The sequence below is a fragment of the Dermacentor andersoni genome, chromosome 8, assembly GCF_023375885.2.
Source record: "Dermacentor andersoni chromosome 8, qqDerAnde1_hic_scaffold, whole genome shotgun sequence".
Taxonomy (NCBI): domain Eukaryota; kingdom Metazoa; phylum Arthropoda; class Arachnida; order Ixodida; family Ixodidae; genus Dermacentor; species Dermacentor andersoni.
The window spans coordinates 87,299,185-87,326,392 of NC_092821.1; the positions used below are offsets into that span (position 1 = coordinate 87,299,185).

Sequence of the window (27,208 nt, forward strand, 5' to 3'; positions counted from 1 at the left end):
GTCCACGCTAATGTGAATTTGCACTATTTCTTATGTCCTTTTTTATTCCCTGTGTGCAATGTTCTTTTTTGTTTTGCTCTTTATCCGTGACTTTACACAGGCTGTTCTGGTAACGCATGCTTTCAGTGGGCATTCGCATGTAGAACATGCGCTGACTATGCATATCGTGTAGCAGGCTACGCCTGATGTGAATGGTGGTGTATTTCTCCACTATTTTTTCTTTCTGCATTTTTAATAATTTTGGCTTTGTCACTGTGGTTTATCTTGCGCGATTGGCATAGGCGGCGGCCCTTCGGTAGAATATTTTTATATGTTGTCATTATTTAATAAGCAACAATGACCAATAAAAGTCGACGCACGTCAGAAATAAACTCAGAGCTTGGGACGCACCTGGTATCGGGTTCATGAATCTGGTATCCTATCATTATGCCTTGGCAGCAATGAATATGCGGGGATTACTCTGGCGAAATAAGGATTATAATTGCTCGTGGAGGTGAAAAGAGAACTCGCCTGCTAAGAACAAGGTGGCATTGCAACGTTGAGGAAGCATTTAACACCAAGAACCTGAGTAAGGTACGGTATAATGACTGGGTAAATCGGAACCAACTCTTATGAAAGCAGAAATGAAACGCAGCTGTTAAAATTTACTTTTCGTCACAGTTCATACAAAAAAGAAGAAATTGTGCATTTGGGAAGACTCAGAAAATGGAGCACTGTATTTGAGGCTTGCAACAACATGCCAAACTTCCGTGCTGTGGGACCGCTCGAGCGCCGGTCCTCCTTCAGCGGGACACTTGCGGTGTCCCCGACGGGTACCCTCGTTCTCACCCTTTACAACAAGTGCACCTTCCCCTTCCTCCTTCTGCCAAACACCACTGCACAAGAAATGCGCCCTCTAACTACAGTGCAATGCACAACATTAAAAACAGCATCGCCCGAATTGCCCCCTCCCCCCCCAATCTCCCTGTTTCTGTTGTTCTTTTGGAGAAGCGGGCAAGATTATTATATCCCTATTGGAAAAGCACATATGCGCGATCCCATAACCACGTTTGTTCCTACAGAAACCCATATGTAATTATGGTGCAGGGCACGCACGATTTCACAATTCGGATTTCAAAGACACAAGTTCTACTCAAACGCTTCAACCGTACATGGTTGCCTACAAATTAACAAGATGAATTCTCACAAGACACCAGAATCCACAACGCATGCGCCATAAGAAGCCTGTGTTCCTTTGAGCCGTGTGTTACAGTGATCTCTATGCAACAGTTCGCTCGCGGCCGGAAACCTCTGCCAACTTAATGAATACATTGTTGCGCCAAAAAGGAAAATAAAGACTTAGGAGGGCTAGTATGAAACGACAGATCGAGCGCTGAACTTCAACTGATTTTATTCTTAAAGCAGAGAAGGGAGAATGAACAATTGCATTGCGTACGTCAGTGTTGCCTAGAGCGGTTGCAGTTATGTTTTTAACAGCTGTATCTCGTTGTCAAACAGAAAAACAGACGTATCACTAATACAACTCGTGCCACTCTCTTTTATGTGATGTGCCTCTAAAAGTTCTCTTGCGTCTTTTGGCGCAACAATGTATTCATTAGATCCCAACCAACTCGCCCAGCAACAAGTTCTACTTGGCCAACTTGTCGACAGCATATAGAGGACAAACGCAACTGTGGCAGAGATGACTTACCTGATGCCAGTAGGGGCTGGAAGATCGGTACTGGGCAGCCTGTTCATTCATGTGGCGCACGTTGTCCTCAAAAAATTGGTAGAGCTTTTTGCAGTACGCCGTTTCGTTCGTGCAGTAGTCGGCCCATTGGTTATCAAAGTGCATTCGGATTAGGTCTTTGGTGAGGTAGCCTTCCAGAAACCCCGCGGCGTAGGCCTGGTACTCGTCTGGTAACTTCTCGTTCGTGTATATCTCCAGGAAGCCGAACCTACCAAAATACCAAAGTGAGGAGGAAACAAATGTGATTCACAGATGTAGGAACACCTTACTTGTTTTGGCACGTGGTTTGGCACGTAAAACCCCATAATTTAAAAAAAAAAAAACTTGTTAAATACAAATGAATCCTGCTTGATATAGGCTGCGGTCTTGTCTACTACTTCTGGGAATAGAAACATTTCTATAGCTTAGACTTCATCTCTAAATACCGGGTTTTCAAGCGTCATAAAAATGATCAGAACAGTTGAAATTAGTGACGCTCATTGAGCTGAATTACGAAAAATATTCGAGGTAGCTTGCTTCCCATTCGGTCAGTCAGTGACACCTCAAGTGTCTTTAGCCGTCAGTGAGTAAGTGCACCCACTGTCGTTAAATTCTGGAGGTTTACGCATCAAACCAACTGCCTGATTATGCGGCGTAGTGGGATATTCCGCATTAAGTTCTACCGCCTCGAGTTATTTCCAATGAACCTAATTCTAGGCACACGAGCCTTTTTTGCATTTCGGCCCATCGAAATGCGGCTGGCGTGGCCGAAATAAAACCCGATGCTTCGAGACAAGCAGTTCGATGCCATAGCCAATGGTATACCGTGACGGGTGCCCAGTGCTATTGGCATCGGAAAACTCTGAAGGCTTGTTATACATTACTCTGATTGGCACAACGTAAAAATAAATCGTGACAACTATGTTGAAATAAGCTATGAGCCTGAGATCTGTGTTTAAAAAGTTGTTAGCTGGCGCTTGTATCTGTGTACTCCTCCTCCGTTTCCATGTTCTCTACGTTGCAACAAACAGAAGAGTACATAACTAAGCTAGCCACCAGATTGCTGGAGAACAAGTTATTTTGAAAGAATCTTGTCCAGGCATTTGGTGTTGATAAGAGCTACCTAAATTACTGAAAGTGTCAGTAGTCTTGTGAGTCAGTCAACGCGTGTCGTCTAAGCATTGATAGCGGGGAAGTCTTTAGCCTGTCGACCTTGGAATGTGACAGGCAAGTACTTCGAACACTCAGTAAGACTGTGAGCACATTGGCTTATAGAAGCACCAACCTCTGAAGGCTCCGGCCTAGAAAAGGGAAACTTAATTCAGTGACATTGCCAGCATGTTTAGGCACCAGATAGCCTGTGCCCTAATATACGCTGATGTCCGCTACTTCTGTCGAGGTATTTCGCCCCCGGTAAGCGCGCATAAAATCAGTGACGCTGGCAGTATTTTACGCTTCAGTCAATGTGTCTATCTGGGGTTCGTGCGTCATGACATTCTCACCCTCAATTTCCACTATCGGGTCAAAATTAACAGTCTCCAACAACGCCGGCATATTTTTCTACTCTGGGTAAATCTACAGCTCACTCTGTTCATGATTAGGCGCTACATATAAAGACTTGTAGGTTGGTCACTTATCTAATTAGTGTTCGAGCCGGAGCTCGATATTTCACTCTGCACAATAAGGGAGCAGAAACTATTATGCTAATTTGGAAAATGCTCGCAAATGCATGTACGTTCTTCATATTTTTTCCTTGTTTTCCTTTTTTTTTTCATTGTGCGTCGTACCCGGTTTCGTTGATGGCATTCTGGAACGACCCCCAAGCGACGACGTCGTCACTGTCACCGGGGCGGTGTCCGGTCTTGATCTCGAATGAGGCCGGCACCGTGGTCAGGCGGACCCAGGCGTCGATGCCTGAGCTCACATGGCACAGGGCTCCCACCAGAGCGAGCACCAGCAGAATCTTGGTGCTCCCCATGGTTTTAGTCGCAATGCCTGCAGAGTAAACACGAAAAATAGGTTTAAAATATCTGTAGCTTCTTCCGAAGGGTCAATCATTATTAACAATATGGAGGTATTTATTGACGTATTTATTTATTTATTTATTTATTTATTTATTTATTTGTTTATTTATTTATTTATTTACTTACTTACTTTCATACCCTCTAGGCCAATATGGCGTTAAAGAAGGAAGACGGCATAATATAAGCCCGCATGTTTTAGATAGATGCTGGAGAAGTAGTAAACTAAGAACATCACCGGGCAAAAAGCAAAAGCCTAATTACAACACTAAGTAAAGCATGTAGCACACCGAATAAGTACTACAACCACAAGTGAATGTTGAGTAAATATAAATCGCGCAATGTAATTTCCAAGAGCACCTTTAAACAAAAATAGACCTGAAATTCTTACAATGCAACGGTGCACAGTGTTCCATCCTTCCCCTTGAATTCCAAAACCCCTTGCGCACTGAAGTATCCGACTCGAGAGTTTGACAGCGATATGCAACGTACTTTGTTTCGTGTAGTTTCTGTGTCGTCTATTGCAGCCATCATGATATTTGTTTGTCACAAAACGTTGACTAGAAAAGAAAAGTCCGCGTGTCCCCATCAGCGATTCGGTATTACCCGTTATGGGTGGCGGCGTTGGTCATGCGGCGAATGGAGCACCCTTTATACACCCGTAAGCGCATTACGATGTATACCGTCTAATTTTATACCAAATTTCTGCACATATCAGACGTCAGCTGCTTCACGTGCGCAGCGACTAATTTATTGCAGTAGTAGGCGCCTCCATGCGGAAACCGCCGCTCTGGCTATAGAATACGAAATGTATGTCCTAGATGTAAGCAATGTGATAAATTCTCAGCGTTTCTTGCTTCAAAAATTTCAAGCATGCAGCGCTGGTATACTAACGCGAACAACGTTTAGTCTCATTCTGGAAGCTTACCGAAAGTTTGCATGAGTACTTATTAATGTGTAAGTGTTCTTTGGTGAGCACCTCAACAAAATTTGTCTGTCAGGTGAAAGGTGTACTGACGGGTACCTGCACAACATTGCTTAATTTACGAATTTAAGACAGTTAATCATTATACTAGTGTAAATGTAGATGATTGGTAGCTTTATCAATGGTAAGGAACAATTGAAACAACAACAAAAGTTGATCTGAGGGTTAATCGTTCTCGTCAGACCACCTAGAAAGCTGTTTCCCGCATTACGACTGCGTGTGCAAAGAAGAGTGGCTGTGGGTTTGCTGAGTATAAAAATAAGGATAACTGAATGGTACATGTGATAGTAGTGTAATAATAATGATAAATTATTGGTGACGTTAAAAAATGGTGACGTCGCCGTCGCTCCGTCGAGGTCGTAACAAAAAATGAGAAAGATAAAATAAAAAAAAACATCCGCAGCTTGCACTAGTGGTGCAAGGATGGCGTCAACAGCGGAGCTTGCCATCACCTAGCTTTTGCGTGGCTTGCCTAAGTTGTTTGTAGGTTGCGCTAGGTTATGTTAGATTTTGCTAAGTTGTTTCTAGGTTCCGCAAGGTTACGCTATATATAGGTTCTGCTAAGTTGTGTCGATGGGCTTGACGCTGAAAGTTTTGGAGCAATCGCAGGCCGCGATCACTTTCTCGGCAGCGTAATGCGTTCCCTGGACATAAAGTCGGGATCCTCGACTCGACGTCGCCTCTTCTCAGCCGCAGTTTCGGCGCGGTGTTTCGGATCAGCTCGGCGGCGACGCATCGCTTCTCGCTTGGCAATACGGCGCTCTTTTTGGTAAGCCGCTTCTTCTTCGGGCGTCCGGACTTTCTTCGGTCTTCCCATGGCAGCAGCACGTACGCACGGAGTAGAGGAGGCGAGAGGTGTGTCGCCACGCCGGCTGTTCTGAGCTTTTACTCGCCTGTGACGTCACGACTCCACCCTAAGCGCGAGGGATGCGAGAAGGTTACGTGGCTCAGTGCTCTCACAGGTAGTTGCTAGGCAACGCGAGGCGCCGCACAGCTGGGCTGAGTTTTCTGGTAAGGCTCTACGGCGAAACTGAATGCTTGAACAGCTCCGAACAGAAAAAATCAGCTGTTGTGAAACGGTTGTGACGGCGTTCCTGCTCAGTTCATACGATCGCGTTGAAGACGCCATGCAGCTTCCTGGCAACTCATCTCTACATCGTTTATTGCACGGATTTCATTTCTTTGATACCCGAAAAGTGTTGGTTAGACATGTACAAACTAGGAAAACCAAGTAAGCAAAAACGAATTGACAGGGGAGCCACATAATGCTCAGTTATTAATAGATAATTCTCAGAATTTCTGTAGTAACTCAATTTACGCAAGTGGACACTGCTTGTCTAAAGAGCTTTTATTGCGATAGCAATTATATGGCCACTCCAGGTGGATTTTTGCCGTCGCCGTCGCCGTGAGGTTCCGTATGAGTGAAAGCGTGCGAGGGTGAGCCAGCGAACGCGTTTCAATCTCGCGTGCGCGAGCGAGAAACGCGGGACGGGACATGTTGCGTGCATGTTGGAATCTACGTGACGCAAAGCTTTAGTGAGGTGGGTAAATAACCCTTTAATTCTCAAGTTATGTCGTGAAAGAGTGCACAATATTAATGTTCTTTTTCCTTATTTGAGCAAATTCTTGCAGCAGATGTTTGAATTACGAAAGTGCATTAGATGTGTGGTTGACGCCTTGCATTCACCCGAAATGTCTCTGGATGGTGCCTGCTCATAAAAAGGGCTTTCCTTCAACACTCAACAAAGCTAGAACTTAATTATTACAACAGGTGACAGTGAACGGAATTGAAAGCCTCGAATAGTATGTTCAAGTCCCTAAACTAAAATGCACGGCCAGAACTGACTTGATGAGTGTGGCCTGTCCCCGGCAGGCGCAGCAGGAAAATGAGAGGCCTGGATGAGCATGGCTCATCTTTTGCCATATTGGCACGAACAGCCAGGGCGAGCACAGTTCGTGCTTCGTAGAAGGATCAAATGTGGTCAAATAACGATTGTGTGTGCATTCTGTTGCATCCTTCATCTTATGCTGCGTGCAACCTCGTGCAATGCTTACGTTCATCCACCACAAAAAAATGTCCTAGCTTTTATATTAGGCAATTTTCACGTTTCTGCATTACACCGCTCACGAGCCATGCCGAATTAAAAACACTGAACCAGCAACGTCGCCAGGACGAATGCGATCGATGACGATTGTTGCGGGAATAATACTGATCCCAGGTGTACGTGCAATGAATTACGACGCATATGTATTTGCATGTAAGGGTTCTGTTCATTTTTGTGTCACCCTTGCACATACCGTCAACTATCGGCACATAGCAAACCGACCAATTGCGCGCAATTTCAGTAACAGGTCGGTGCGCAATGAAGGTACCTCTGGACCGCCATTATTGGTTCAGCTTTTATGTAGCAATGTTGTTTGCTTTTGCTTTGTTTTTTTTTTTTGTTTTTTTTTTCACGCCGAACGGAGGTGTGCTTGCTCGCACTACTTTGGGGGTGAGCGTACAAAAGTTATGTAAGCCCGTTGACTGGTGTTGGCCTTCGGCGCACATATAGCCTTCATATTTATACCTACAAACGTTTCCGAAGAGAGAGCCACAGAGAGAGAGAGAGGTAAACGGGATGGGAAAGGCAGGGAAGTAACCGGAAAAGATTATGGTTTGCTACCTCAAAAATACTCAATGCCCCGGCAGACAGCAGCCACGTCAAGCTGAATAAAGTGGGCGAAGAAAACTTCGTTACAGTCGTAATGCCTGAAGTCTGCGGCAAATGTAGCCATAAACCGCTTGTGCGGTGCAAATTCAGTTTCACTTTCTTCAGCGACCCGCTTCTCGTTGTATTGCAAGCAGATTACAGTACCATAAGCAGGCTTCTATAGTACAGCTACCAGGAATCAAGGTGTTTACTTTCCACTTTCCACGTCCACTTTCCACTTTGTTTTATAAGCACTAATCTATACAGAAGAATAGTACGCAGCCTTAAAAAGGCGTTGCTTAAAAGACGTATCAAGTCGTATCCAGATATTTTTTGCACCGCTGACTTTCCCGTGATGGGTTATGGAAACACACGTCTAGCATCGCTGCAGTAAAAGGCGCAATCTTTCACTACTGTTGTGGAATGAAATAATGCGCTGTGCTACTTGCGTGCGTGCGTGCGCGCTCGAGTGTGGGTGTAGGCGATCTTGATCGCGCCGCCAGTACGTAAAGTATGCATTAATCACCGAGTGTCCTGCTATTACATGCCTGCACCCTCTCTGCGAGAAATATGCTTTTCTTTTTTTGCCTCAGCAGCGGGGAGTAACTCGACAACAGAAGCAGTAACCGTTCCACGATGAACTTCTTTGTGGTTTTGGTTGTTTTAGTTTACCTTATTTCTTGTTTTTTTTTACGTTCGGGGTTGGCAAGGAATATTCCTGCGTGCGAACAAGCACGTTTACCATCCAATAAGCAGATAATTACGGCATCTCCTCTGACATCTAATCTCAACCGCCTCGCCATCTGTGTATGGGTGGCGGGTTCGTTTTCCTTCTGGCTCAACTAAAGGCGTCGCTTTTGTAACGCAGCACTCATAAACATCAGTGCAAAAAGCAATGCTGTTTTTCCAGCAGAGTTCCATTACACTGTTTGCGCCAAATGACGAGAGCTGAGGCCGGTGTAATCTCAGGATCGTTTTCTTTCGAATCGATTCCTCTCTTATCGTCGACAGCTGAACCATTGTGATAGCCGCTCAAGCGACGGCCCACATTCAGAAAGGGTATGGATATAGAATTCTTACAGCCTACCGGAACTATATTAGTAATGTCAGCGCAGTTGAAACAACTTCATTTTCTCGGCGACGCTTAAAAGAAACTTCAGACCTCAGCCGATGTGGAATAACGATTGCCAAATTATTAACCTGGTGCACGCCTAATAACATCATTAGTATTCTGAGATTCACGTTGAAATTGCGGAATTGATGTTCGTCACAGGTCAAGAAACATAGACTAGAATAGTTTAACACCAGTTTCGAAATATTCCTACCATGGCAGGCAAAGAAATTAGAGTCCAAATAAAGCAATCTAAAACATCCTCCCTCTCGCCTTGCGGGACCAAGGTAAGTAGAATTGATTTTATAACCGCGTTTGTACACAGTGGAGTATCCAGGAGAAGGGGGCGGAGGGGGGGACGTGCCCCTTTATCGAGAAATGTCTGTGTTAGTATGTTGCCGGCCCAGCCTTCCCTGTCGCCTCCCCCCCCCTTTCTCCCTGTCCCCAGTCAAGGGGGTTCACGTTCACTCAAAAAAATTTCTGGATACGCCAATGTTTCCACTGGTACAAAGTTCTCGTAACCGCTACTTGGACGAAGCCACTAAGAAAACTCATATGGACCTGGATGAATTTTCCCTCCGCTGTGAAGCTTTCTTACTGAAAAACCCGTACGGTGTTTCCTTCGTAGCTTCTTGCTACATTCGAGTGGGTGACAATTTTTTCTTTTCATGACACTTCCTCTACTCTGTGGGATTTCTCAGGACTGATTTGTATCAACAGGTACCAGGTCTCCACAGTATTATCAAGTGGATATGGCTTCAATTCCGTAATTTCAACATGCACCATGATTATGTGACTAAAAGGTTATTTTCTATGTCATGGCTAGTTGATCAATTATTATTGCAGGTTTTTTCTGGTGACCGTGCCGCCAGTAATGCGTTGCCGTAAAAGCGATGTCACTATCGCCACTACACGGCCTATAAATATTTTTCTCTTCTCCTTTAAAGCACATGGCATAGATGGGGCGAATAAACCACTCATTGCAATGTTTTGCTAAATTAACAAGAGCTTCCTTCGTTCCGTGAGAAATATTGACGTGGTAAAAGTATTTAATGCAACGAGAACGTAGGCAATAAGTTCAAGAAGTCCTCAATTGGGGTGACTGTGCCAGCGACAACTGCGACTCGAGTGCCAAAGCCACGACGCCAAGTTGAACGAAGAATCTCTGTCAGCCGTTAGGGCTTTGAATCAGAGCTTCATTTAACAAATCTCGTTTCGCATTCATACATACTAGGATTTCACATTGAAAAGATGACTGCAGACATACCGCAACCCGAGTTCCAGTATTATCCTGCATGGCAGATTACTCACCGAATGACGAGACCATGCTTAGCGTCTCTGTGAAAAGCCAGCAAGATTCTTCGCACCTTTTGCCGCACGCGACGTAGTACACGCCTACCGGTTGTCCGCGCCTCACTGTTGTGCTGCCCACCGCCTCTATCCACGAGCGCGACTCAGATACTCAGCGGTGGGAGATGTCGGCCGCGTTGCGAAACCTGAAACCTCACCGCTCGAGCTTATATCAGGCGACTCCTGACTGCGGAATCCGTGGCTTGGTCGCCACCACGTGCTGCTTTCCCAGCAGATAGGATAGGCGGTCCACTCGAAGCCGATGAAAACAAAAGGCCGGACCGTCGAGATTACGGACCTTCTCCCTTCGCGTATCGGCGAGCGCGCTTATCGAAGGTGCCCCAATGAACTGACGACATCCACTTCCTCAAGACGTGAAAGAGTGCCTTCGTGACAGGTGTTGCTTGGTTTCTTCACAAATGTGTGTAGTGCCGCGCATCCAAGAAAAAATAATATGAGTGTGTGCACTCTCTTCACTTCCTGTAACAAATGCATGTGGCATCAGCGTCGGCGATGATAACCATGGAAATTTCTCCCTGAAAAACAAGTTGGCCAGCACTCTGTCTGTCTGTCTGTCTGTCTGTCTGTCTGTCTGTCTGTCTGTCTGTCTGTCTGTCTGTCTGTCTGTCTGTCTGTCTGTCTGTCTGTCTGTCTGTCTGTCTGTCTGTCTGTCTGTCTGTCTGTCTGTCTGTCTGTCTGTCTGTCTGTCTGTCTGTCTGTCTGTCTGTCTGTCTGTCTGTCTGTCTGTCTGTCTGTCTGTCTGTCTGTCTGTCTGTCTGTCTGTCTGTCTGTCTGTCTGTCTGTCTGTCTGTCTGTCTGTCTGTCTGTCTGTCTGTCTGTCTGTCTGTCTGTCTGTCTGTCTGTCTGTCTGTCTGTCTGTCTGTCTGTCTGTCTGTCTGTCTGTCTGTCTGTCTGTCTGTCTGTCTGTCTGTCTGTCTGTCTGTCTGTCTGTCTGTCTGTCTGTCTGTCTGTCTGTCTGTCTGTCTGTCTGTCTGTCTGTCTGTCTGTCTGTCTGTCTGTCTGTCTGTCTGTCTGTCTGTCTGTCTGTCTGTCTGTCTGTCTGTCTGTCTGTCTGTCTGTCTGTCTGTCTGTCTGTCTGTCTGTCTGTCTGTCTGTCTGTCTGTCTGTCTGTCTGTCTGTCTGTCTGTCTGTCTGTCTGTCTGTCTGTCTGTCTGTCTGTCTGTCTGTCTGTCTGTCTGTCTGTCTGTCTGTCTGTCTGTCTGTCTGTCTGTCTGTCTGTCTGTCTGTCTGTCTGTCTGTCTGTCTGTCTGTCTGTCTGTCTGTCTGTCTGTCTGTCTGTCTGTCTGTCTGTCTGTCTGTCTGTCTGTCTGTCTGTCTGTCTGTCTGTCTGTCTGTCTGTCTGTCTGTCTGTCTGTCTGTCTGTCTGTCTGTCTGTCTGTCTGTCTGTCTGTCTGTCTGTCTGTCTGTCTGTCTGTCTGTCTGTCTGTCTGTCTGTCTGTCTGTCTGTCTGTCTGTCTGTCTGTCTGTCTGTCTGTCTGTCTGTCTGTCTGTCTGTCTGTCTGTCTGTCTGTCTGTCTGTCTGTCTGTCTGTCTGTCTGTCTGTCTGTCTGTCTGTCTGTCTGTCTGTCTGTCTGTCTGTCTGTCTGTCTGTCTGTCTGTCTGTCTGTCTGTCTGTCTGTCTGTCTGTCTGTCTGTCTGTCTGTCTGTCTGTCTGTCTGTCCGTCCGTCTGTCCGTCTGTCTGTCTGTCTGTCTGTCTGTCCGTCTGTCCGTCTGTCCGTCTGTCCGTCTGTCTGTCTGTCTGTCTGTCTGTCTGTCTGTCTGTCTGTCTGTCACTGGTAAGGAAGCGTAAGCTAAAGTACGGTTGCGAAAATATTCTGAATTTCAAACACGAATTGAATAGTCGTTGTTTTTCGATTCCTATTTTATTTAAATAATTCACTAGTTGAAATTGGTGGAGACTCGATTCTGTACCACACCCACCGTGGCTGCTCAGTGGCTATGGTGTTGGGCTGCTAAGCACGAGGCCGCGGGATTGAACGCCGGGCATGGCGGCCACATTTTGATGGGGGCAGAATGCGAAAACACCCGTGTGCTTAGATTTAGTCGCACGTCAAATAACCCCATGTGGTCCAAATTTCCGGAGTCCCCATTACGACATGCCTCATAATCGAAAAGTGGTCTTGGCCCATAAAATCTCATAATTTTTTTTTCTGTATCAATATTACAGATTCTGTACAACACTTCAGACTATCGAAGAAAGGAGATCAAAGTTTTTCGAATCATTTTGCTGCAGGTGACGCGTGGTTGTGGTAAAGAGGCAGCAGTTCTTGAGTAAGTACGCAAGGCAGATAACCTGCGCTGAATAATTTACAATCATTCAATAACAATGCATGCCTCACTTTTAGGCAGTCTATATACAAATTTGTTTCTTCCATTTAGGTGAACATTTTTTTTTTTTGCCAGTGTCAAGGTGCTTGCAACCTTTTCAATCACTGATATAGGGACTGATATAGTCAGACCTCTCTTTCACAACGAACACCACAGCCTACTCGCATGTGGCGACGTACTGTTCCCTCGTTTCATTAGTGTCACTGTTATGGTTCTCCAGAAAGCTGAAAGCAGTTGTTTCTCACTCGCCAGTATCGCAGTAATGCCTACAGCATTAAAAAGTTGCTGCATAAGCCATCGATTATTGTCAAAGTAAGCAAATAGTTCCTGCAAACTACAGAAATTAAATCAACACATTTCGAAAGCATACGGCTGACGTCGACAGCGGCAGTTGATAATTGCGACACAAGTTATCGTCATGTTTTGCCATCCAATGGAGCAGGGATACCGGTACACCGTCTGCCCCTCACACCCGCCGGATGACCGGGTTTGCGCAGAGTGATGCACCACCGATCCCCAAGACAACCTCGCCTAGATGGTAAAATGGAGCCTCTGCAGAGAGGGCCACATCACAGAAGCACGAGAATGCCCTAATCGAATGAAAACACTCCGCCAACGCCTGGCCCACCTAGACCAGGGCAACAACGGCCCCACAAGAGGCCGAAACAGCAGTACGCAGCGAGGCCAACAACCACAATTTAGAAAATAGTTAAGCTTAAACCGGAACACGTGTAGAAGACACTCGAGGAGCATACTGGATTTGACGCGCAAAAAACACGGGGGTTCTTTTTCTCTGTCCTTGCGTTTTTTATTTGCGCTTCAAGTCAAGAATGTAGCTGCAGAGGTCGCGAGAAGGTAAACTGGACAAGCTAATATAATCGAAAGGGCTGCATTTCGAGCAGAAAGTGACGAGCACCTTGGCAACATGACCACCCTCAAAGAATGGTGTCCAATCCTTACGGAGGGCCGGAGCCAACGCACGAAACACATAGAAAGGACAGCAGCCATACCGGTGGTAGACGGGCATCTTCTAAGACTCTGGGAAGCTAGACGCGGTCTAGTCAAACGGTGGAAGCGCCAGAAGCATAACAGAAAGTTAAAGCGCAAAATCGCACAATTAACAGCCAAGGCTGAAGCCTACGTCAGCTAGGCAGCTCGCCTCAACTGGCTGCAGCTGAGCGACTCCTTGGCTGGCACATTGAATATGGCGCCCACTTGGAATTTTTTAAGAGCACTCATTATTCCCTTGAAGTCCAAAGAGAAATTAATAAGGCACTTATGAGACTTCTTCAAACCTTAGAAGGTGCGGACGTGGAGCTGCTTGAAAAATCACGAGCGAAATGTTTCGGAACGCAGATACCACTCAGCTATAATTGTCAGTATAAAGGCGCAGAAAGCTCCACACTATACAGAACCATAACGAGGTAAGAGGTGTACGCAGCAATATGAAACAACATCAAAAATACTGCCCCGGGAGCTGATCGCACACGAAATGCTATATTTCACAGCCTTGACGAAGAAGCCATTCAAGAACTCCCAAAATGCACTGGGACGCGGAGACCGTACCGGCAGAATGGAAGAACGCAGGAGTAATACACACTCCCAAACTAAGCAAGAGGCTCCAAGTTCAGAATCTCTGAACGATATCGCTTACATCTTGCCGTGGTCAGCTATATGAGCGGATCCTAATCCAGAGACTCCAAAACTACATAGAAGAGAAAGATTTGTGCCCACACACTATGTTTGATTTCCGGGCAGAACTCTCGACACAGGATGTGCTCCTCCAACCTAAGGAAGAAGTCCTCAAGAACGCCACAACCCGAGAAGAGCGCATTGTAATGGACCAAGACATCAAGTGGTCTTTTGACAATGTCAGCCATCAGGCCATTCTGGCTGGACTGGATAACCTTAACTGTGGCAAACGCATCCACGGCTATGTAAAAGCATTCCTCTTAGACAGAACAGCTACAACCGGCATAAACGATGCCTGCACGAATACCTTCCAAGTCCCCAATAAGGCCACACCCCAGGGATCAGTAAACTCACCGTGGGTCTTTAACATAGCCATGATCTGACTTGCCAGAAAATTACAGAACATTGCGGACACCAGGAATGCGATGCACGCGGATGACATTGCCATTTGGATCACCAAAGGCTCCCTGGGGGAAAAAGAAACAAAACTACAAGAAGCCGCCAACCACGTTGAACAGTATATTGTGAAGGTATAGGAGATCTGCGCCGTTGTTTAATTAAACGCAACAGCAAGGACTCCGAACCACAGTACCGAAATATATTCGACCTCGTCTTCCGTTCTTGCACTTCTGGCACATACCCTACTGTAACATAAATCCTCGGAGGCAAAAGCACTGTCCCGGTGATGTCTCAGGTATATGGTACTAGTCCGAGTGGTAGGGCTTGAGCCTCGGCTCTATATGTGTACAAGTTTTGTAGCCGGGGAAACAGACACAGTGGGGACTACCACAGGGAATACTTCGTATGTCAAGTCAGTCACTGGGCGCAACACGCGATAGGGCCCGACGTAACAGGACTGCAGCTTTTCGCAGACTTCCACACGATGAGAACGCCGCCAGAGGAGGGCCAGTGAGCCAGAATCAAAGTGGGCATTGTGGTGATGGTAATCGTAAAGTACTTCGTGAACAGTCGGACGCTCACGGGCAATGCGGTGGGTAGTTTCGGCGCGGGCAACAGTATCCAGGTCATAGGAGCAAGTCGCAGGTGAATCTGTGGGAAGCAAGGAATCAAATGGCAGTGGTGCGTGGCTGTAATACAAAAGATAGAAAGGTGAATAATCCACAGCACAATGGCGCGAAGGGTTATAATCGAAGGGGGCAAAGGGAAATGCCCAGTCCCAATCCCGATTCTTCCAACATATGTATAGCGAGCATGTCCGTAAGCGTGCGGTTGAAGCACTCAGTCAGTCCATTTGTTTGGGGATGGTAGGCTGTCATAAGCTGATGTTGAGTGGAGCAGGACTGTAGAAGATCGTCAATAACTTTGGCGCGGAAGCAAGGGGCGTGATCCGTTAGGAGCTGACGAGGAGCACAGTGCTCTAGAATAACATCTCGAAGGAGAAAATCGGCGCCATCGGTGGCGCAGCTCGTGGGGAGAGCTCGAGGGATAGCGAAGTGAGTCGAGTAATCCGTGGTCACCGCAATCGATCGGTTGCAAAGTGCTGACACAGGGAAAGGTCCAAGTAGATCCTAGCCAACACGGGAAAATGGCTCGCCTGAAATGTCGAGCGGATGGAGTAGGTCAGCTGGACGCGAGGAGGGTCTCTCACGACGTTGACAGCTCTCGCAGTTTGCAACGTACCGTCGAAGGAAACGGTGAAGAGGCGGCCGACAGACGTGATTAAAAGTGCGAGCGACGCCTAAGTGGCCAGCAGTGGGGTATCGTGAAGCTGCGCGAGCACGTCGGAGCGTAGGTGTTTCAGAACGACAAGAAGCTCAGCGCTGTTAGGGTCAAAGTTGTGCCTTTACAACACACTGTCTTTTAAAAAGAAGAGCCGGAGTGGGGGATCTGAGGGTTGTGCGGTGTGGCGATCGATGATACATCGTAAGGAGGGGTCACGGCGCAGCTCGATGGCGATGTTCAGAAAGACCGTAATTGATAGAACGCACGCAACAGTATCATCATCGGTAAGAGCAGGTGGGCAATCCAGGCGTTAAGACAGCCAGTCGGCGTCCTGGTGCAGTCACCCTGATTCATATGTCATAGAAAAGGAGTGTACCTGTAACCGTAAGGCCCAGGGGCCGAAGAGTCCTGTAGGGTCTTCAGCGAAGATAGCCAACAGAGGACATGGTGATCCGCAACAACAGAGAAGTGTCGCCCGTAAATGTAGGGGAGAAACTTCGCGATGGCCCACACGATAGTGAGGCATTCACGTTCGGTTATGGAGCAATTCTGCTCAGAAAGAAAAAGGAGTCTGCTACCGGAGGCAATAACAAGCGACACGCCGTTTTGTTGTTGGGCAAAAATAGCGCCGATGCCATGACACTCGCATCTGTACGAACATTGGTTTCGGTGGCCGGGTCAAAATGAGCCAAACTGGGCGGATTCGTCAGTCTAGTAATAAGTCTGGAAAAGGCGGCGGCCTGATAAGGTCCCAACCAAAAATAACCGCCCTTCTTGAGAAGGCTAGTCAAGGGGCGGATGACGTCCGCGAAGTTCTCGATAAAGCGTCAGAAGTAGGAACATAGTCCTATTAAGCTACGGAGATCGTTCGACGAGCGTGCGAGCGGGAATGCTTTTACAGCACGGACCTTGTCGGGATCAGGCTGTGTGCCGGCACTGTCGACGAGGTAGCCAAGGGCGATGATGTGACGGCACCCTGTCCACATCCACCTAGGCTTCATAGCATCTAGTGTTATCGCACTCTCGTGAACAAGGGATTCTCACCGGCACAAATGGCATGGACGTGGAAGACTGGCTCACCTGGTAGAACGCGTCAGCGACCATAACAGATTGGACGCGACACCCATGCTTGCAAACGTAATCTTCTACCTCCAAGGTACGACTCGCGTGTGGTATTACACACACAAAGATCTGACTAGCTGGAAAGTCTGCAAACAAAAGATGCGAGATTTATTTGGAAAACCTGCCGGACGTCAGCTAGCAGCCAGACAAGAGCTTGCGGCACGGGCGCAGTCGTCCACAGTCCACTATATACAAGACGTGCTGGTTCTTTGTAAAAAAGCAAACAAAGGCATGTCGGAATCGGATAAAGCCGCCAGTGTGCTAAAGAGGACTGCAGCCGACGCATTCAATTTGCTTTCACGCAATGATTGTGCGACTGCTGATGCCGTCCTTCTGGTCCTTCGATCGTCTGCCAAACACCGCGGCTACTTCTTCCTGCATCGACGTTCAAGCGTTTTGTCAGCCACCGTGACGAAACGCTTGAACACCTAGCGTGATTGAAATTGTCCGTCTGGAAATGTAGGTCATAGCTATAGCGTACTTGAAGAAAAGAGCGCTACGAAGACGCGGACTAGAAGAAGAACATGTACAACGGACAAGGCGCTTGTCTGTCGTACATGTTCTTCTCCTAGTCCGCGTCTTCGTAGCACTCTTTTCTTCAAGTATGCAAAATCAACTCGCCCACATCAAGCTTCATAGCTATAGCGGTGTGTTATTCGCGACCACTCGACAATAACATGACGACCGTATCACTCATTCAGTCTGTTGTCTGACAGCTGAAAATCTGAAAACACTGTAATTCTTTTTTGGCGCTGCTGCGCATTTCCTCCGGGATCGGCCCATGTAAGAGGCCACGTTTCCACCAGAAAGCTCGCCTTCGTGCACAGCGTTTCCTGGTAAACATTGCGGTTACATAAGCTGCAGTTGCCGGGAAGCGTGTGAAGCAATCTTTGATTCTGAATGTCATCGCGTTCCACTCCTAAAGGCGAACCTTAAGCGTCCTTCAATGTTTCTATCTACGCCCGCGCCGCGGCGCGACGACTGCAGGCGCAATATCAGAAGTTCCCATAGTGTTACGCCAGAGTTTCGTTACCAGAAGAAAAGTATTGAAGGACACTGCTATAGCCTTGAATATCTGGCACTGCGCCTTTACATGCTAGTAATTGATGCACGCTCTTGTACCGTGCGGTTCCTCTCAATGACATTAGATAGAGGTGCTGTTGTTGGCTCCGGTAAATCTGATTCGAATGCATGAAAACATTAGGCCGCCTTATGGTTTGGTGTATACATATACTATGGTATATACGTATACTAAATTTATACGGAAATCTTCGCTCGAGGACAACTCCGCCGACACCGACACCGGATATTCTGCGGCACGGGCCCTTAACGCTGTCGCGTTAAAGTGTACACCTTTCTAATTGACGTGCTTGAGAACCAATTAGCTTCCTTATATCGAATTCGTGCTTTCGTTGTAGCAGAAGCTGATGTTACAGAGAAGCTCATACATTTCGTCATAACCAATTTTAACTTTGTTGCAATGAAACGTCATGCTAAAAGACGTATGATTCCAGCGAAATCTTCTGACACCTATTTTCTCCTTTCAGCCTTTTGCGAATACGAATAGATTGCTATGTTAAAGAAATATTAATCACCGGAACATCTGCGCAAGGTTTGTAAACTACATTTCAGGCTACCTATCAGATTGCTGTACAGTAGAATTGTAGTTTGTAGATCTAAGAGAAAGTGTAGTAGCACATACGTATTATCTGGGTGCATAGTCGTGTACAAATGTTTTCCTTCGCTAATTCTTGTACATAGCGTAAATGAACTTTTTTTCTGAACAATAAAGTTATATCTGACGTTCTTTGTATTTGTACTCGCATGGTGCCGGCTTAATAGTGTGGACGTATATATTATATGTATGTACAGTGCTCACGGAATGAAATAGGACACGGGGCATTTAGTACAACCCTACATATGTGCAAAGTACGCGAGAGCACCATGTCATGTCGCTAGGAATTTGGTCACCAAACGTGACGAGGACTCCGGTGTAAGCGTTCGCGCCAAAATTACGTCAATGTGATACGAACTGCAGCCGGTTGAAACGAAAGTATGCGCACTACTTAGCCCTAAATTGACGCGTTTCATTCCGTGAGCACTGTACATATGTTTAATTTTGTTAGTTTTTGTACATAGTGTAAAGAAACATTTTTTGAACCAAAATAAACAATTTCTACAATAATTTTTCTACTCAGGCTTGATGGCTTTCCATTATGAACGTGTAGCGTTGCGCATAAAACACAAAAAAGGAACATGGTGACACACACAGAGCGCAAAATATCATCAAGTTATTGCCGAGAAGAACGTGAACTTACTTATACCTCGTCTAAAACACCACTGCGCATGGTAGCATGGCCATAATCACAAGGAAAGAACGTCAACACACACGTTGTGCCACTCAGGTACGCTATTTCCTTAGCTGATAAAGCGATAGAGGCCATGCAATCGCATTTATCTTTTGTACTTCTGATACTGTGGGCCTGAATTATGCGGCATGTAATTTCGTTATTTGATTTTGCAACGACCGCGCAGTTCTCAAACTTCGGCCTGAAACCGCAACGCAAGCCAACAGCCTGCTCGTGAACGAGCAAGCTAGTGGAACTCGTGGAAGCGAAGAATGCAACTCGAAGCAATTGCACCACCGGTTTTAAAAGTAAACGTGTACCGTCTACCAACGTAACTTCCACATGACGCGCTGGCCACAGTTATTCAGCGTTGCAGCAACAGTCGGGGGCTTCAGTACGTGGCAGCGAAGAAGCGGAAGACGACCTCTGCGCAGACATTTGAGCGGCGAAGTTGAAAGTGATGAAGTCAGCATGCAACCTCATTGCTGTTCTTGGGCACCGCAACGTGCTAGCTGAACAGCCATTCTTGCAGCTGTAGGGAAAACCCTAGCGCCAAATTTTCCTCTAGTAATTTCCATAGAAACTCCCGGGTGATATCGGTCATGAAGCCCGTTTATTTGTTCTAGAAACCTTCCCACGCAGTGATAACGTCAAACAATCAAGGAGCCGAAGGGTCGTCCACCTACCCCGTTGTGTCTGCCAAGATCTGGCTCAGCTCCCACGGTTTCTGCTGGCGCCTCGATAACATGAGCGTTTTCTGCGTTCAGAATTTGGTGTCAGGCACGTAGATATAGAGACCGTCCAGTGTTTTCGCAGGTGTATATGCTCACCTGGTAGTTCACTTGTGATGGTCGTCACTTGGGAGAATGCAATCAGCAGAAATTTAGGTCAAGCAAGCACACGTAAGCGAGATTTAAGTAAAAATTTAAGGACACTGACGTCAACAAATCATGATCCCTCTGGAGACTCTGCGCTTCCTTGGGCAGAGCTTTTACTGTGATACCTATGTTGCCAAATATTGCCAGTAGCGGCAACGGACAGCGGAAAAAGTGCGGTGGTTGTCTTGCTAGGGAATCGGTATGCACAAGTATGGTTGCACTGAAGTTTAGCTTTCTCGCACACCACATGGTACGCAATCCGCCCACAATAAATGAACGGTCCATTTCAGCCGTTCAGGCTGCATTGGTATACGCTTTGTAAGAGCATAGGGACTCTGTGAGTTCTCCGAACAGATTACGTCCGTGCTTTATACGGTCTGTTATGAGCTTGCGAAGCGACTGCTTCAAGACCGCATGCAAAATACGCCGAAGACATCTGAAGTGTACACGCATTGTCAACCATTCCTAATTTATAACTTAAAGCAAAGCGCAGTAAAACAGGACGACAACAGAAGGGAACGAAGACACAGTTATGCAGTACGTCAAGTTATGCAGTACCAGCTAGCCCACCAGTCTGTTCTCTTGAAATTCGTAATTTAGTGGGACAGTCCTCGACTTTGAGTACTATCCCGGCCGGACCCAGTTGGGAGGGCCAAATGCCCAGACTTTTGCTTTTTAATACGAATAGCATTTTCTGGTTTCTTGAGCCCTTCTGAGTCTGTCTGTCCAGCTATCTATCTATCTATCTATCTATCTATCTATCTATCTATCTGGCCTCTTACACCGATTCAGTTGCCCAAATTGTCTACCTGCTTGGGCCACTAGGTCGTCGTCGTGATGAGTTGTCGTGGTTCCATTGTCCTTATTCCAGCATCAGGATATCTTACTCTCGTCAAGACATTGTCGTCATGCCTTCAGACCCCCTTCAGTGACGAAATTTGTCTAATAGTTTTCGCCACTAAGTATGGGCTGGTGGTCGTGATGCCGTCTTGGTCATTGCATCGCCTTCATTTCAGCTTTCTCATCAGATACTCGTGATGCCGCTGTCGTTACGCCATAGTCGTCATACAGTCGGCATGCATTCGTTGTCACACAGCAATAGTGATGCTGTCGTGGTCATTCAGTATTCCTCATTCCAGCTTCGTAATCTGACTTTCATCATTCTGTCATCGACCCACCTGCCATTTCGGCCTAGTGGTCCATTTCGGCCTAGTGGTCCACGACGAGAAGGCAAACCGAAGGGCGGGAGGCTGTCGGCGACAGAGCCTGACCAATGCACTAATGCTTCCACAGACTCCCCGGGAAGATGTCGACAACTACGAGACCGAAATAGGTAATTAAGATCGTCTTAGCCCCCGTATGGTTGACCTGTCAAGTGAGACGCGACGCGTTCAAACGGGCGTCTCCACGTCGACACAATTGCCCTCTTCTCTGAAACAACGTGAACCCATATTTCCCCCGAGCTAACACAAAGGGGCGGACGAGGAAAAGTAAACCCGAAGGGCAGGGTCGACGGCAGAACCTACTTCCACAGGCTCCCCTCGAATACGTCGACGACCAAAGGACCGCCAGGGGTTATTTAAGGCCATCTCGGCCCCCGTGTTAATCAGAACCGCTCTAGACTCACATGAGAGTCACATCCATCTACCAATGAAGCGAATACATTATTTTCTACTTTTTTTATCGTCTCAATGCCCGGCTTCATCGTCGTTTCCTGGTTCTTCCAGTGAAGACCCACCTCACCCAGTAGGCATCGTTTCATTACGATAGTCGTGTTCTCTGTTGGACCCGGTAGCAACGTATTCTATATATGGAGCGCGTGAATTCCAATATTTCAGTAAACACATGCTGCATATAAAGTGCACAGTCGTTAGTATTGAGTCGTTGACGAAGCCATCATCATCATCAGCAGCCTGGTTACACCCACTGCAGGGCAAAGGCCTCTCCCATACTTCTCCAACTACCCCGGTCATGTACTAATTGTGGCCAGGTCGTCCCTGCAAACTTCTTAATCTCATCCGCACTCCTAACTTTCTGCCGACCCCTGCTACGCTTCCCTTCCCTTGGAATCCAGTCCGTAACCCTTAATGACCATCGGTTATCTTCCCTCCTCATTACATGTCCTGCCAATGCCCATTTCTTTTACTTGATTTCAACTAAGATGTCATTAACTCGCGTTTGTTCCCTCACCCAATCTGCTATTTTCTAATCCCTAAACGTTACACCCATCATTCTTCTTTCCATAGCTCGTTCTGTTACATAATAACAGGTACAAATTGAAAGTCGTACAGGTCTACGCACTTACATCCAGTCATGATGACCAGGAAGTCGAAAGCTTCTGTGAGGACATGGAATCGGCAATGGGTAAAGTCAAAACAAAATGCACTATACAGATAGGCGACTTCAATACCAAGGTAGATAAGAAGCAGGCTGGAGACAAGTCAGTGGGGGAATATGGCATAGGCACTAGGAATAGTAGGTGAGAGTTATTAGTAGACTTTGCAGAACAGAATAATATGCGGATAATGATTATCTTCTTCCGCAAGCGGGATAGCCGAAAGTGGACGGGGAGGAGCCCGAATGACGAGACTAGAAATGAAGATGTGGACGTGCTCGGCAAGGTGCACTGCAGTGACCATAGGATGGTAAGAACTCAAATTAGCCTAGTGTGGAGGAGGGAACGGAAGATACTCGTACATACGAAGCCGATCAATGAGTTAGCGGTAAGAGGGAAAATAGAGGAATTCCGGATCAAGCTACAGAACAGGTATTCGGCTTTAACTCAGGAAGAGGACCTTAGTGTTGAAACAATGAACTACAATCTTATAGGCATCATTAAACAGTGTGCAATAGAAGTCGGTGGTAACTCCGTTAAACAGGATACCAGTAAGTTATCGCAGGACACGAAAGATCTGATCAACAAACGCCAATGTATGAAAACCTCTAACCCTACAGCTAGAATAAAACTGGCAGAACTTTCTAAGTTACTCAACAAGCGTAAGACAGCTGACATAAGGAAGTATATTAAGGATAGAATTGAACGTTCTCTCAGGAACTGAGGAAGCCTTAAAGTAGTGAATAAAAAACTAGGAATTGGCAAGAATCAGATTATGCGTTAAGAGACAAAGCCGGCAATACCATTACTAATATGGATGAGATCGTTCAAGTGGCTGAGGACTTCTATAGAGATTTATGCAGTACCAGTGGCACCCAGGACGATAATAGAAGAGAGGAAGTCTAGAGGAATTTGAAATCCCACAAGTAACGCCGGAGGGAGTGAAGAAAGCCATGGGAGCTATGCAAAGCGGGAAGACAGCTGGGGAGGATCAGGTAACAGCATATTTGTCAAAGGATGGTGGGCAGATTATTCTAGAAAAACTGGCCACCCTGTATACGCAATGCCTCATGACTTCGAGCGTACCGGAATCTTGGAAGAACGCTAACATAATCCTAATCCATAAGAAAGGGGACGCCAATGACTTGAAAAATTATAGACCGATCCGCTTACTGTCCGTTGCCTACAAAGTATTTACTAAGGTAATCGCAAATAGAAACAGTGACACCTTAGCCTTGTGTCAACCAAAGGACCAGGCAGGATTCTGCAAAGGCTACTCAACAATAGACCATATTCACACCATAAATTAGGTGATAGAGAAATGTGCGGAATTTAACCAACCCTTATATATAGCTTTCATTCGTTACGAGAAAGCGTTTGATTCAGTCGAAACGTCAGGAGTCATGGAGGCATTACGGAATCAGGGTGTAGACGAGCCATATGTAAAAATACTGAAAGCTATGTATAGCGGCTCCACAGCCACCGTAGTCCTCCATAAAGAAAGCAACAAAATCCCCAAAAAGAAAGGCGTCAGACAGGGAGATACGATATCTCCAATGCTATTCACGGCATGTTTACAGGAGGTATTCAGAGACCTGGATTCGGAAGATTTAGGGATAAGAGTTAATGGAGAATACCTTAGTAACTTGAGATTCGCTGATGATATTGCCTTGCTTAGTAACTCAGGGGACCAATTGCAACGCATGCTCACTGACCTGGAGAGGCAAAGCAGAAGGGTGGGTCTAAAGAATTAATCTGCAGAAACTAAAGTAATGTTTAACAGTTTTGGAAGAGAACAGCAGTTTACGATAGGTAGCGAGGCACTGGAAGTGGTAAGGGAATACATCTACTTAGGGCAGGTAGTGACCGCGGATCCGGATCCTGAGACGGAAATAATCAGAGGAATAAGAATGGGCTTGGGTGCGTTTGGCAGGTATTCTCAGATCATGAACAGCAGGTTGCCATTATCCCTCAGGAGAAAAGTGTATAACAGCTGTGTCTTACCAGTACTCACGTACGGGGCAGAAACCTGGAGGCTTACGAAAAGGGTTCTGCTGAAATTGAGGACGACGCAACGAGCTATGATGAAGCCATTGTAGTGTAATCAGTACAACGACAAAGAACACACAACTAGACGCCACGAGCGCTACACTCACTACACACAGTTTCGTTGCTTCAGCCGAGCAGGAATAATGCGCATGGGTTCTGGTTCACCACGGCAAAGAAAAATAATCGAAAAATCGAATCTCGATTGTGAATAGAGAGACGGTAGGCGTGTCGCTTACGCGATCCGCGACTTTTTCTTTTCTGATATGAAAAGCCTCCAAAAGTTCTCGCGCCAGTAGTCTCTTTCCTTCCACCCAAAATCTTCATCTCGTGAAACTGTGATTCGTCTTTGCAGACCAAGCAATGTATGCGTATTTGTGCGCTACCTTTGTTCTTGGTTGAATGTTCGTGCTCTCGCGTTCACTAACACACCGTATACAGTCGTCGGGTAAATGACATCAGTGGTTAATTTTACATACTGTCTGGCTTGCTATTTTTTTACGCATCCGGGATTTATGACTTCGGAAAAAAAAAGCATGGGCAGAAGCCAGCGGGTTTACGCGGCCCCGTAAGAACCACTGGTACGCCATACTGACCGGCCACCTTCTCGACATGTCGGGACACCATATGGACGTAGGGCACTATACTTAGCGTAAGACCTCTTTTTGGACTGCGATGTTTTTTTTTTATGTCTCGTGCACTTCTTTTTCGGGAGAGTCTCAGATACTGCCTCATGCAGCGAGCACGGATATCTACCTGCGAGGAGCTTCACCAATCATTTATCAAAACTTGCCTGCATCGAATCGGAACATGATTTCGGGAGGGCGGATTCTAGGCAGATGGTGGCAATCCCTGTCTTGACAAGTATTGAGCATTTAGAATTCTAAGGCACGAGAGCTTTCTTCCACCTTGGGCTATATTGCTAACATACATAGCCTTTCCTTAAAAGCTACCAAAGTATATAAAAACTGCCGTGAGTAATGGGAAGAGATTTCACCGTAATGAGCACACCCGTCCTATATTGCCGGAAAGTGGCTAAAATATGTCACACTCTTTCCATAAAGGAATTAAAAAGTAATCAACACATCTAGAATTGTTTAGAAAAATTTTGTCGTCAAACATGGACACTAAGGTGCGGTCAATATAGGGTGAGAAAATATTGCAGAGTACAGTGGCAACAAACGAACCAATACATATCATTTTGCTTTGCAAATGAAACCCATTGTGCAGGCGGATAAAATTATATTTAAGTTACAAGGTCGTGGGATCGAGTCCCGGCCACGGCGGCCACATTTCGATAGGGGCGAAATGAGAAAACACCCGTGTTCTTAGATTTAGGTGCACGTTAAAGAACCCCAGGTGGTCGAAATTTCCTGAGTCCTCCACTACGGCGTGCCCCATAATCAGAAAGTGGTTTTGGCGCGTAAAACCCCATAAGTTAATTTTATGTTTAAGTTAAACACCCAGCAGTGACATAAAATTGATTCTGTAATGCCACAACACCGTTTTACTCGCTGCACTCATTAACAGGAGTGCGCATTACTTTCTGTGGCACGAAATAACACAACTCTTCCACATCTGCTGAAAAAACGCTTCCAATCAGAACGTAGCATTGCAGCAGAGAATTTACATCTCGTGAGTTTCTGGGAGCCAAAAGGCCTTCCACACGAAGTAAAATTGGCGCGAAGTAAAGAAACTGACTTACGTACTACTGCCAAGCACACTTCTTGCTGACAATCGTTCTGAAAGGAATAGCTTGCTTATGTGACTTTGCCGTGATCAACACGGCGTGTCACGCTTACAGTCAGTAGTGCGATTGCCTTGGTTAGTCTCGTCAGTTCGAGGTCTTTGCACGAGGCGATAGCCTTGCTCTCTACATTTGATAATTTTTCCTTGATGGGAGCGAAATGTCAACCGAATCACATGCTTTCTCGCTATATGGACCAGCGGAAAGAACAATAAACGGTGCTGTGTAGGCCTGTAGAAGAGCCAGATTGTTCTTTTTAATATACGACACGATCAGCGCTGTAATGGCAATCACGCTTCCGCGTTTCATTCTGACATTCTCGTGAGAGCGTTGACACCTTCCAGTAGGCACCGGTTGTGGTCCTGTCTGGGGGCTTTCTTGTCAGTTCGACGATTCATCACCAAAAGCTCATGGAAAACAAGCACATGCTATGAGCGTACTTTGTTCCCTTTCCTACGACCCGTTGAGCATCTTCTGGAGTCCAAGCACTGTCCTCAAGGTAGATTACCCTGGCGTCAGTCTGTGTTTTTTTTTTTTCATAGGAAGCACTCAAGGCCTTAATAAGGCAGCACCTCTACCAAACCTTGGTCACCCGGGCTGTGTCGCGCTTCAGAGATTTCACCTTGGAGCCAGCCATATCAGGAGGCGTAAGGGCGTAGCAAGTGTCACAAGGAGAAATTCCCAGCACAACCTAATTTGATGTCACAACACCGAACCCCCGAAACCCTGTTGTTCCTTCAAATCACCTCTTGACGAATTGAAGATGCCAAACGCGATACTTATATATATATATATGTGTGTGTGTGTGTAGTGTAGCATTTTGGGTAAAAGGGCCCATTGTACGAGAAAGATAACTATGGGGTCGTTCTGGTGGTATTGTGTCGTCGTCGAGATTCGCAAAATTGGAATCGTCATTTCTTGATACAGTTATTTTTTAAGAGAAACAGGAAGAATGTACGGATCACTACAGATTATGCGGGTATCACATGACCACTTCTGACCACAATCGAGCATGATTCGGGTTGAATTTCTTGATCGCGATCGACATTAATCGCTTTTACACCATCCAACGATCCGCATCAAGTTTGGGTGAGCTGAAACGCACCGGGTGTAGTTAGTGGGTCTCGAGGACATCTTCA

At 46.4% G+C, this 27,208-nt stretch overlaps 1 protein-coding gene across 1 annotated transcript in view; it reads right to left on the bottom strand.

Moving 5' to 3' along the window:
• Positions 1–10,038, bottom strand: part of LOC126529386 (putative phospholipase B-like 2) — a 28,508-nt gene extending 18,470 nt beyond the window's left edge. The window contains exons 1-3 of the mRNA XM_050176981.3: positions 9,830–10,038; positions 3,496–3,703; positions 1,691–1,937 (exon numbers count right to left, since the gene is read on the bottom strand). Of these exons, the coding sequence (XP_050032938.1) occupies positions 1,691–1,937; positions 3,496–3,703; positions 9,830–9,845 (471 nt within the window). The 5' untranslated portion in view covers positions 9,846–10,038. The remainder of the gene's footprint in view (positions 1–1,690; positions 1,938–3,495; positions 3,704–9,829) is intronic.
• Positions 10,039–27,208: the final 17,170 nt, after the last annotated feature.